Source organism: Macrobrachium nipponense, chromosome 35 (genome assembly GCF_015104395.2).
Source record: "Macrobrachium nipponense isolate FS-2020 chromosome 35, ASM1510439v2, whole genome shotgun sequence".
Taxonomy (NCBI): domain Eukaryota; kingdom Metazoa; phylum Arthropoda; class Malacostraca; order Decapoda; family Palaemonidae; genus Macrobrachium; species Macrobrachium nipponense.
In genome coordinates, this window is record NC_061096.1 from 55,492,189 (window position 1) to 55,505,077 (window position 12,889).

The 12,889-nt window shown below is 37.5% G+C and overlaps 1 protein-coding gene across 1 annotated transcript; it reads right to left on the minus strand.

Moving 5' to 3' along the window:
- Positions 1 to 680: 680 nt before the first annotated feature.
- LOC135208357 (beta-1,4-galactosyltransferase 4-like) lies at positions 681 to 8,280 on the minus strand. Its single transcript, XM_064240458.1, is given in 7 exon segments — positions 681 to 1,054; positions 1,457 to 1,675; positions 2,258 to 2,441; positions 4,099 to 4,180; positions 6,165 to 6,226; positions 6,229 to 6,315; positions 8,214 to 8,280. Coding segments are annotated over 7 exon segments (849 nt in total). The 3' UTR covers positions 681 to 906.
- Positions 8,281 to 12,889: the final 4,609 nt, after the last annotated feature.

Genomic DNA, 12,889 nt, shown 5'->3' on the forward strand with positions numbered 1-12,889 from the left:
TGGTCAATAGACGGATTGGGGGAGTCACCGAACAAGAGTGCTTGTAAAATACGGTTGATCTGCCAAGAGGGTCAAGTGGATTGGCGAGATTGGGGGCGGGTCAATACTCAATACACTTTTGCGCCACTGCAAGAAGCAGCAAGGGAGACATATCTGGAGTAGGGAGTAGGCTTTTCCCTTTTTATACCTCCCGAGAAATCATAGAGTGAGAAGGTGGTTGTCCTTTGTTCATCTACGTCTACAAAGGCAATCTGCTAAAGGGGTCTTATGTACGCGGTTTTTATTCATATTCGGCCTCAGATTTAGAAGGAAGAACAGTTTATACTGTGGTCAATGAAATGAGAACGCATCACAAGCCACACAAATTTCTCTATACTTCTTGAATGTTTGGCACTAAATTGTGGTTAACATCTCGAACCTCACACTTAGACCTATAGATGGGACATGTTTTCTTTTCACTTTGCTTGTAAAGGCAGTTGCAGTACGTTTTTCTACTGAAGTAGTATTTTCTTACAAAAGATGCCAATGTTAAGATATCAGCTCAACATCTGAACTTATTTGTGGAAATCCTAATATGAGAGATCACGAAGTCGACAAACAAATTGATATATGAAACAAATTAGAACATGAAAAAATCATATGTTAACGTTTATATTGAAGGTTACTAACAACAACAAAAGCGGTTTTCAGATAAAATAAGCAAAAGTTCATATATTGCGATAACAAAACAAAGTAGACTAGAGATATTCTGAAATATATCACCTCAATGTGTTGTTAGATAAGCCCTGTACATAACTCTGAAGGTATAGAGTTATACACGAAACTTAAAGTTGTTATAATTTTCGAAGACCTCTTCATGGCCGAAGGTTGATTGCATCGAACTGTCCACACTGGCTCTGCTTCGTTTTACGAAATCGTCTTTTCCTCGCTCGATCCAACATAAGCTAAGATGTGAGTGTACAGGGGCCGTCTCTTGACAGATCTAACTTCGTACTTCAAGCTATTCAGACCGTCGTATGAATACCGACCAGTGTTTCGTTTCAGAGTTTTGTACCTGAAATGCAGGAAGGAAGTCATGCATGAAGTTCTGTTTTCAGAAATGTCAAAAGCAGGCTAAAGTAAGCTATGGCTATGATATGTTAACTAAAGCCAAAGTTTCATCCCGATCGGTTGAATATTTCCAAAGTTATAAAGGGCCAAAATTGGGGTTTTTGTGTGCCCCAGGTGGCTGGGCTTTACTAACGGCCAACCATCGTGGTGGTTGATCAAACGTGTTTTCTTAATTGTATTACTGTAAATCAATCATGTTTTCTTATTTGCATTACTGTTAATCTATCATGTTGCCTTACTCCCATTACTGTTTATAAGAAGCACATGATAACGTATTGATTTAAAGTCGTGTCTAAATTCTTACTGGTATCTGAACAGTTAACTCTGTCATTTTCTCTCTGCTTACCTGTTTTCATTGAGCACCTGCGGAGGATGGGTGATGGTCTTATACCTGGCCACAGTGTGGTGGTACCTCCAGATTCTCATATCAGAGAAGTCAATTCGCCTCCACATGTCGTCGTCTTCTCCCCCCCAACCCCAGTAGATGTTACTCCAGCCATTAACTAGTTCGACGTGTTCCCTCGCCATGAGACACGCCCCGCCGAAGTACTTGTAGTACACCAACCTGTGAGGAGAAGGAGCACGTTTATTCCTTTATGATGTCGTCGCTAGGTCTTATCTTCTTGTACACAGCGTCAATCAACACCGTCATCGTAGTTACGCAGATGTTCTCTGAGTGGATTGGAATGTAAGGTTTAGGCCGAAGGACAAGCGCGGGGACTGATGAGGTCATTCAGAGCTGAAAGTGAAATAGAGTAAGGAAGGTTTTAAAGGCGCAACAGGAGGAAAACTTCGTTGTTACACTTTGAAACAATTGTTAGGAGAGGGTGTAAAGTAAGATGGAGGAGAATATGACGGCACTGCCCAAGGCCGGGATGGATGCTCACTAAGAAAAATTCGTCAAACATTTAACCAGTAAATAATAAAGTGGCTGCAATTGTCAAATAAATCTTTAGAAATAAAAAATGAAAATTTCTTCGGCAAATTTTAAGGAATTCACTCCTGATTTGGTAAAAATAGAACAGCGGCTTCAATTACCCAGCAGTAAAGGAAGAAATCTACAAAAGAAAGAAAAAGATAAAAGTATAATGTCTTAGGCAAATGTTGATGAATTCATTCCCGTTCAAATATGAGTCTATCCTCCCACCTGTACTTGTGGTTGGAAGTGGCGACGGCCAGATGCCTCGGTTGCTGCGAGCAGTGATACAGGTGACGATCGTCCTCCGGCAGCATGTCGATGTCGTGGAAGACGAAGCAGTCCCACGGCCCCTCCTTCTGCGCCTCCAGGAAACCCACGTTGAGAAGGCGCGCCCGATTGAACAGGTCGTCTCCTGAGTTAAGAGTGAAGGTCAGAGTATTGTCTGATATAAATGGAGATGTATTTATTCGAGCCTCACTTCTTGAACTGCTCTTGGAAGAAGATGACGAGAGTGGCAGCACAGGAATAGTTTCTTTAAAAAAGCATCAATCAGTCTGTATAGTTTAGTATATCTTAGTTTTGACCAGACCACTGAGCTGATTAACAGCTCTCCTAGGGCTGCTAGCCCGAAGGATCAGATATTTTTACGTGGCTAGGAACCAATTTTGGTTGCCCAGCTTATTGTGGGATCCGAACGACATTAAATCGAGAAATGAATTTCTATCACCAGAAATAAATTCCTCAGATTCCGTGTTGGCCGAGAATCGAACTTCAGACCACCGGATTGGTAGCAGAGCGCGAAAACCACTGGTCCAACGCGGAACTTCCTGGGTCAGGGTGAAGGTCAAAGTATTGTCTGATATCCATGGAGATGTATTGATCAGTCGTGGCAACTGCAATGCTCGTCTTTGTTCTCGTTTTAAACTGATTGAATTCGAGACTCACTTCTCGAAAGAGTACGAGAGTGGCAGTGCAGGAATGGTTCCTTTAAAAAGCACCAATCAGTCTGTATAGAATGCCCTAGACCAGTGTTTCCCAACCTTTTCTGACCCTAGTTAATATATCATCACTAGGATAAAAGAAAGTTAATTGTATCGTCATGTATTTATTGCATCCCAGCAGCCCAAGGGGCTACTAGTACCCCAGGTTGGGAAACACTGCCCTAGACCATCTCCCACTCAATATCTCTTTGACCCCTTTCTATATTATAGCAAATACACCATCTCTCCGTAGTACCTCCATGGAAGAGTTGGTTACATCCTCGCTTGCCGATTTCCGATTTCGAATCTCATCTCTGCCAACGTGGAATCAGAGGAATTTATTTCTGGTGATTAGAAATTCATGTCTCGATACAATGTGGTTTGGATCCCACAATAAGCTGTAGGTCCGGTTGCTAGGTAACCTATCCACGTAAAAATATCTAATCCTTCGGCCCAGCCCTAGGAGAGCTGTTAATCAGCTCAGTGGTCTGGTAAAACTAAGGTATACTTAACTTTTAACCATCACGTTCTTCGACAGATAAAGCAAGGGTTCCTAATTAGGAGGTCGAAGGCTGGGTAAATGTTACTCTTGCTTCGTGTATTAACTGATAATTTTAAAAGTTTTCCAACTGCATCTATTTAAGGTCAGTATCTTCTGAAGTATAATGGATTTAAATGTAAAAAATTGGCCTTTGTTTCGGCAGATGAAGGCAACTGACATATAATAAATGGAGCTAATTTTAGAAGTATGTAGATATTGTAACGGTTTGATATATATATATATATATATATATATATATATATATATATATATATATGTGTGTGTGTGTGTGTGTGTGTGTATGTATATATATATATATATATATATATATATATATATATATATATATATATATATATTATATATATATATATATATATATATATATATATACATGCATATATATATTTATACAATATTATTCTTTGAGGGAGAATCTTCATAAGCAATTTCAAAACTGAAGAAAATTATACAGGTAACTCGATAATTCGTCCACGTTTGCATTAGAATGCAGCACCTTAAACAATGAGCCGTAAGCTCCAACTCACCTTCTTGCTCTATGATGTAGATTGTGTAATTGAGCTCTTGTCTTTGGAGGAAGCTATGCATGTGGTTCATGAAAGCTCCAATCTGGAATGAACTGGAAAATACAATAGTTCACTTCGTATATGAAACCTTTTAAAGTATCAACAATCATGATAAAACATTTTTCCAGTTTACAATGATTTTCTAAGGTGTCAACACATTTGAACATAATATAAGTGTTAGGCCAAAGGCCAAGCACTGGGGCCAATGAGATCATTCAACGCTGGAACGGAAATTGATAGTAAAAGGTTTGAAAGGCGTAGGTGGAAAACCTCGCAACTGCACTATGAAGCTATTGTTAGGTGAGGGTGGAAAGTGAGATGGAAGAAAGATATTATGAAAGGAGGTACAGTAAAACGAACGAAAGAGGTTGCAGCCACGGGCCGAAGGCACGCTGCAAAGAACCTGAAGTAATGCCTACACTGCACCGCACGAGGCGCACCGACGGCACTATCCCCTACGGGAAGGTGTCAAAATAATGAGGGATAGCATTAGTCAACGAAAAACTTAACCCGTTATCAACTTATAATAAGGACAAAGGATCTAAGTTATAATTCGAAAGATTAATTATAAAGTCCTGACTTAAAAATATGCCTCAGTTTTTAAAACTTTCAATATTAATGTGGAGTTTAATTTTTCAATATAATTTGATTAATAAATCTAAATCTCTATAGGTTTCATTAAAAAAAAAACTACCTTGCAGAAAGTGCACTCATTCTAATATCGGACGTTCAGGTAAAATTTAATTTAGTTTAGGGTCGAGACGAGTGTCTCATACTCTACTTAAAAGCTTATGAACCATTTGTTGAGTCATTCCTTGGCCATTTGTATTCATGAAACAGTTGTAACCTTTCTGCTACTTTTTATCCGACTTTTAATGTGTGACACTGCATCTTGAAAGTTAAACTGAAGTAACTCGAAAGGATTTAGCACTCATTGGAAGAGGAGTAAGAAAACTACCACCGTAGGTCATGCGTGTCGTAAAAGACGACTAAAAGGACAGCTGCTGCCTTACAGTCTTACTTTTTTAGTACAAGGCTAGCCCCACCACCAATAACTGTGGAAACTGCTGCCTTGCAGTCTTACTCTTTTAGCAAAAGGCTAGGCCCATCGCCAATAACTGTGGAAACTGCTGCCTGCAGTCTTACTCTTTTAGCAAAAAGCTAGGCCCACCGCCAATAACTGTTGAAACTGCTGCCTTGCAGGCGGACTTTTTAGTTAAAGGCGAGGCCCACCACCAACAACTGTGGTTGATGACAGCAAGGGCATGCGGTCGTAATAACCCCTTTGCCAAATAATAAAACATGCTTGATGTTGTACGGAAAGGCATATCAGGCAACCAACCTCTTTTTGTTTACACTACGCAGTGACTCGCGGCTCGTGCTGGCTGCTTCCCGTTCTGTCGGAAAGTAAAATCTCGAGCTAAAAGCTCCTGGTTTTTTCATTCTCGGCAGCAACGGCTCGTTGCTCGAGAAAAAAATGCCTAGTGTGAGGCCGGCTTAGTGTAGTGATAACGGTGGAAAAGAAAAGAATTGGCGCCAATTTAGGGCTCGACCTCTTCATTACGAATCACAGCTTTTTCTGTTGAAGAACTTTGAATGGATCTTTCCTAGATAGTGACACCCAAGGATTTTCGCGGATCGTCATCTAAGACTATTATTTCTTTGGGGTCATAATCTATCATATTTACAGACTTTTGTTCATGTTTTTACAGTAATCCCCAACGGGCTTGTACTAAACACTAACTAGGAAAGATACCTTTGAATGGCCTCATGGCTCCCTGTTTCTATTATGCATGGTCAAGAAAAAGCGTCAAAGGAGATATTGAATGAGCACCGGTCTACGGCATTTTCTACAAACCGATCAACATCATCATAATAAATCACACTAGAGCAGTGGTTCTCAACCAGGGGAAAATTCCCCACTATGAGCCGCCAATTAGGGTTGAGAACCGCCACACTAAAGCTTTACCCGACATATGGTGCAAGGATGCTTAGGCCAATAAAGGCTGAGAACTATAGCGCTTTACCTGAGAGAACCTATCTCTGTATGGCACGATGACTGCTACCCTCCAGCGGGAGCGACAGTGGACGGCGCCCAGAATCCTCCTCTCTCCACGCCCCTCACTCTCGCCTCAGCCTCCTTTAGGGTCACGTTCTCTTCGATTTTCAATCGTCCCTCTGAAAGACGATCATCAGGAGTAAATCAGGTTTTCTTTGGTCATCGAATCTTTGAAAACTATTTTTGAAATTTTCTATGAAGTTTGAGATTCTGGAGTTTATTTTATATACACTAGAACTGAAATCTATAGTATAAAATTATAACAAGATAACGATTTCATATAAAAACCTGAAATACGTAAGGTGGTACAGGTAAGCTTAGGTTTCACGTAAAAATTTTAACAGACTTATTTTGACGAAAATTAAATAGAACTATTGTGTAGATCCAGGTAAAGTTGAGCGAGTGACTTCCGTAGACTTTTCCCGTTCACTCCCAATTAGGGTGGTCAGAAAGTCTTGTTACCCCTACAAAAAAAGTACCAACAATAGAGGTACAAGTATTGCAATAATACAAAATACTTATCCTGGATTCAGTTTATTCACTGTAAGAACAATAGAACGGAATAAGAACACTGGAACAATAAAAGAACAAGTAATATCGTAATAGAGAAGATGTACTGGATTCAGTTTATTTGCTCTCATTGATACTGTTATACATCGAGACGGCCTGTATGAACACCATCATTTTCGTGGCACAACATGAAAATTAAAATGGTATTTAGGGGTAATAAGAATAAACTGAATTCAGGATATGTATTTTGTATTATTGCAATACTTGTACCTCTATTGCTGGTACTTTTTGGTACCAACAATAGTAAGAAGACTTTCGGACCACACTGTAAGAATGTTATACGTTCTTCAGTACCAAAACCCCTTACGCGTGCGTTCATGTGTGTAGCTACACATATGCGGCTGTGTATGTTACAGCAAGATATGACTGGGAGCAATAAATATGTTATTTTAACCGGATCCAAACCCCACTTTATCATAAAACTGTTAGGGGTTCAATTCAAATATCTAAAATTCGAAAACAAAATTAAGAAGGAATTTAATTGTATAAGGTGATAGCAATGGTTTCTATGGAACAGCTCAGCTCAGGTTTTGTGACATATTTGCTCTAAACGTATAAAAAGAGTCCACCATTTTGGCCAAAGACCAAGCACTGGGACCTATGAGGTCATTTAACGTTGAAAAGGAAATTGTGACCATAAAAGTTTGAAAGGTGCCCATCCACACTAGTACTTGGCTATTTTAATGACCTCGAGGAGGGATCCGATAAATACCATTTATAGGGAGGAATAGGGATTCAATAATGCATGCATTTTTTCTTCAAAATCTAAATAATACAATTGATTGGGATGTAATTTATTCACATCGGCCTATTCGCTCCATCTTCCCCTCGACCCCCAAACATCCCAGGATGCACCGACCTCTCTTTATCACCCTCAATAGTCTATCGCATGAAAGCCACGATAGATAGATATAACGGTTATTTCAAAACTTTCCCTCAACAACGAAGCCTAAATATGTTCTCAAAAGACTTTCTGCTCAGATTAACTTTTTTCTTTCATTTCCCACAATATTTGCGTAACCTCGTGTTACACCCTGTATATACACACACATGCATACATATATAAATTATATAAATAAACATATGCATACAATGTACAAGTGTATTTATACATATATGCATGTATACATATGTATATATAAACATATAAATGTGTATATACATATACACACAGAAACACTAAATGCTCTCCATTCTGGATGAGAAACAAATAGGCTATACGGTAAAAATTGTTTGCAAACAATGTTTTCTAGTGTGGACAGGCCTTAACGGGAGGAAAACCTCGCAGTTGCACTATGAAACAATTGTTAGGAGAGGTTGGACAGTAAGATGGAAGAAAGAGAATATGAACGGAGGCAAAAGTACACCAGGCGTGAGGTGCACTGACGTTCCAACCACCTTACGGGAGATTAACACTAGATAAAAACCGCTATAACGTCATACTCACTCAGATTAGGAGGCGTTGGAGGACAGATTTCCAAAGCAATAGATTGTTGGGTTTCTACGGTGGACATCTTTCCGACTACAACATTTCTCAAGGGAAGACTTTTCTCCGTCGATACATAAGACGGGTTCACTTTCAGCACTAAGCAGTAGGACATGATAATTGCTAGTACTAACGCAACCCACATTCGCATCCGAGTTAAGTACCGCCATACAGAATGGGTTTTCGTGCATCTTGGAATACTTTCGAGAAATTGCCGCATGACTAGAGACATTAGACGTTATTTTTTGTCTTGTTTTCTTTATTCTTCCGTGGTCCTTGCTTGATAGAGAACCGCCATATTGGGGGATTTTTTCTGCATTCCTGAAACCAAATGAGAAAACTTAATACCAGGGGACGATAGTTATTTTCAATTTAAAGCACAGAAGATTTTGGCGAAGAAATTGGTTTCTTTAATCACTCCTACCTTGTTAGAAGAGAACACTAATGCATGTATGTACGTATGTATGTATTAATTTTTCTGTATATTTATACGTATATAATTTAGTATGTATATATACGCTATATTATGTATATTTTTCTGTAATATTTATACATATATAATTTATTATGTATATATACGCTATATATTTGTATATATAGAGATTAATATAAAACACTATTTGGACGTGTTTATCTTCATTATATACTGTTGTATTACAGTAAAAGACATTCATATTAATATATAAGTATGTGTATGTCTAGATCATGATTTTTTTAATTGAAAAATTAGAATGATTAAAAATCGCTTGGAAGTTTATACATACATACATACATGCATATATATATATATGTTATATATATAAATATTATATATAGATATATGACTATATATATATATATTATCTAGATATATATACTGTATTTCGTTTATCTAAAAAGAGAAAAACTAACAACAAGAATTTTACAATAATTATTGAAGAAAGAATAAAATAGTTTTTCTAGTAGGATGGTCAAGTTACTGTAAACGAAACACCCAATGAAACTGTATCCGTCCCGTAACATAAAAATACTGGGAAAAAAAAAAAAAAAAAAAAAAAAAAAAACTAAAATTAATGTACCAGTGAATCCAATTACATGGTACATTTTACGGAAGACGTTAAAACAGAGAGAGAGAGAGAGAGAGAATTATTTATATGTTTATATATGTATATATTATATATAGTTATATATAATATTATAAATTTTATTTTATTATATCTATATATATATATATATATATATATATATATATATATATATATATATATACGCACGTGTGTGTACTTAGAAAAGATGCTGAGATCAATGATCAATCTCAGATATCCCGCTTGGAGGCGAGGTGATAACCTTTTATTAGTCTCGTCTACTCTGTCTTACTCGTCAGGTATTCTCAAGATCTACCTACACACAAGAAATATCACAATAACTTTTTGAAACGGAATATGCCATTTATCAATTGAATATTTCATGTAGTTTATAAATAAAGTTCAGTGAATATTACTAAACATCAGTTTTTGATTGCCCCAGAAACAAACTGAAACCACTTATGCAGATTTATATACAAAAATCGTTAGAACTCTTTCATAAATAAAAGTACTTTAAAATATGGAATCAAACATTCGACAGCAAAATACAGTATTTTTTGAAGAAAATTACTGGCGCTTCTGATGGCATCACTACAGATCCCGCCATCGCATGATATACTGTCAAAATTTAGTTCGTTTTTGGTCATCTGCTCTGAGACGCGAAATTCCGATGGCTGAACGTTCCCAATGCTCGTCCACTTGCTAGTTCTGTTCGATTTTCAACGCTGCTTAATTACAGGATGGTGATTATGTATTCACGTTTAGCTATATCAGTATACCCCACACATATATAATACACACACAGACCACCTACACACATATTATCTATATATATAAATATATATATATATATATATATGTATATGTATATACATATGGCATATATATATATATATATATATATATATATATGATCTGGTGCAGATTTGTTAAGTGGAAATTGAAGTTTCAATAGTAAGATAAACATCAGAACAGTGATGAACTTCTTGATTGCTTAGCATTTGGTGAAGCTTTTCTCATTGCCAGAGCCTAACTTAATTAGTTTTTAGGCTTTGGTGATGAAAACAGTGTTTTTTTCGAAATTCAAGCAACTTTGGGTCTATCCACACACACATATATATAGTATTTAAAACATTAGGAGTGGGGTACTAATTAAAATCTTTTACTTACCATTTATTTTTCACAGCAAAACGATATCCCCTAGTATTTCGATAACGTAAACCATTCACGAGAGTATAAACAATTATATGGCACATTCAACGGCGTAAACAGATCATTTCACCATCTGCTTTCCAGGTTCACTAGATACGGTTACCGACTGGAAGCTGCGAGCAGACTGCAGACAACCGAGCCGCGACTCGCCGAGTCCCCAGGTACGGGTTCAAGCGGGTGGAAAACTCGGTGGCAGATGGCAGCAGCTGTGTATGTGTGTGTGGATGAGAGCGTCGCGGGAGCGAAGATTCTAATCATTAATCACACGAGGCTGTGAAGTCACACTTGAGCTGGTGGTTAGCGTGCAACGGGCCAAGGAGAAGTTACGAGCGAGCGAAGCACAGTGTGGGATCTCAGTCGGCCTGAGTTGTTCGTTTCTTCATCTTTTATGCTTGTTTTACTTGATCAGTGCTGCTTTGGGGAGAGAAAAGATACAGATAGTTGTAATTAAAACTGACTAACCTATTTAACCATCATCCATATCAATACTAGATAAAGCTGACGCATAATATAACAGACAACGTGACTACAAGAAAATTGTTCACTATGGTTGCTATCTGGTTATCAATATATTCACACATTCACACACATACTAGTATATATATATATATATATATATATATATATATATATATATATATATAATAGCCACTGATAGTTGCCAGTTTCTAGAGCAGAAACATCCATGTTGTACTGACCACTACCATCTCAAAAGCAGTCACTTGTAACTTAACAGACCTGATGTAACTGTCATAGTCACCTGCTTATCCTCGAGTCGAAATAGACCTAACTATAATCAAAGACAAGAATGGACAAAACAGAGATTAACCTATGTAAAATATTTTCAACCTTTACCAGACAGGAAGATATTATGAGAGTACCGACAATGCCTGGCTTTCAAATTGGTTATTTCATCAGAACCATTAAGGATATTCATGGGTAAGCCATTATCACCATTGTTGTCCGGCCTATAGACAGGAGATTTTGAAAATAAAAATGCATAAAATTACAAACTGGTTTATATGGTATACATACAAGAATAGGATAGAATAGAAAATTTACCCCAAAAGACACGCACTGGGACCTACTATGTGGTCATTCAGCACTGAAACTGAAATTGACAGTAAAAAGATTTGAAGGGTGAAACAGAAAGAAAACCTCGCAGTTGCTCTATAAAACAATTGTTAGGAGAGGGTGGAAAGTGAAAATAAACGGAGGTACAGCAAAAGCGATGTCAGTGGTTGCAGCTAGGACTAAGGGCCGAAGGGATGCTGCATTAAACCTTATGTAATGCCTACAGAGCGCAACATGAGGTGTACTGACGGTAGCTACTACCCCCAAAAGATGCAAAGGCTACATTCTGTGCTTTATTCCTGCCGGGTGATGTAAGTCTATTCTCACACCCATTATATGAGCGAGTTCCTTACCTAAATGTTAGTCATCAGTGATTATAATCAAGAAGTATCCAGGTTTAAATATGCTGTAATAGACCCAGAAAACGAAAGAGTTAATGTTATCTTACACTCTTCCCTAGTTTTTAAAATATTTCCGAAATATAACGGTTTTGATGTCGATTCTATTCACTTTATGGAAAATTAAAACTCGTACAATAAAAAAATACTGGGTAATTGCAACGTGGTAAACAAATTCCCTGATATGACCTCGAGTAGTAAATAGGAAAGGAAATCACAAGACGACAGCAACATAAAGTCAGTAAAAGTAAAACACTCTTAAGCGCACTGTTTATGCACTAACAAGATTATTCACACCGAACAGAATGGTCAAATCATCACTTGAAAAAAAAATCAGTTTCAATCAGCATTCCGTGGACAGGTTCCTTCCTTCGTTAATATATATATATATTAATAATTATATATATCTATATATATATATAATATATAATGTAATATATACACATATGCAGAGAGATGTTTAAAATCCCCGAGTATTAAAATAAGAATGTTGGATCTATAAGCAAAACTCGTCTGACAATTGGAGTGTGACAAGCTCCGTGCACCGCGTAACTTAGACTCAATTAACGAGGAAATTAAGTTTAACGCCGTAATTCTTACGGGTATCTAATTGGAATGAGTAAATCATGTAAGTCACAGATTTTCAAAAGAGTCAAGAAAGACATGGGAATGAAAACATTATGATACAAATTCTAGCTGCGTTTTCTGCCTGTGGTGCACTGCACACACCTTAGTACTCCCGAGTTTCTAAATCGTGCTAGACCGATTACAGGTGACGCCGTTTACTAAGACGAAATTGATAGTGTATGAGTGGGGCCTGGTCCTGTTATGCTTGTACGTATTACACAGCCTTGTGGCTTTCGCTTACTCTTCTCTCTCTCTCTCTCTC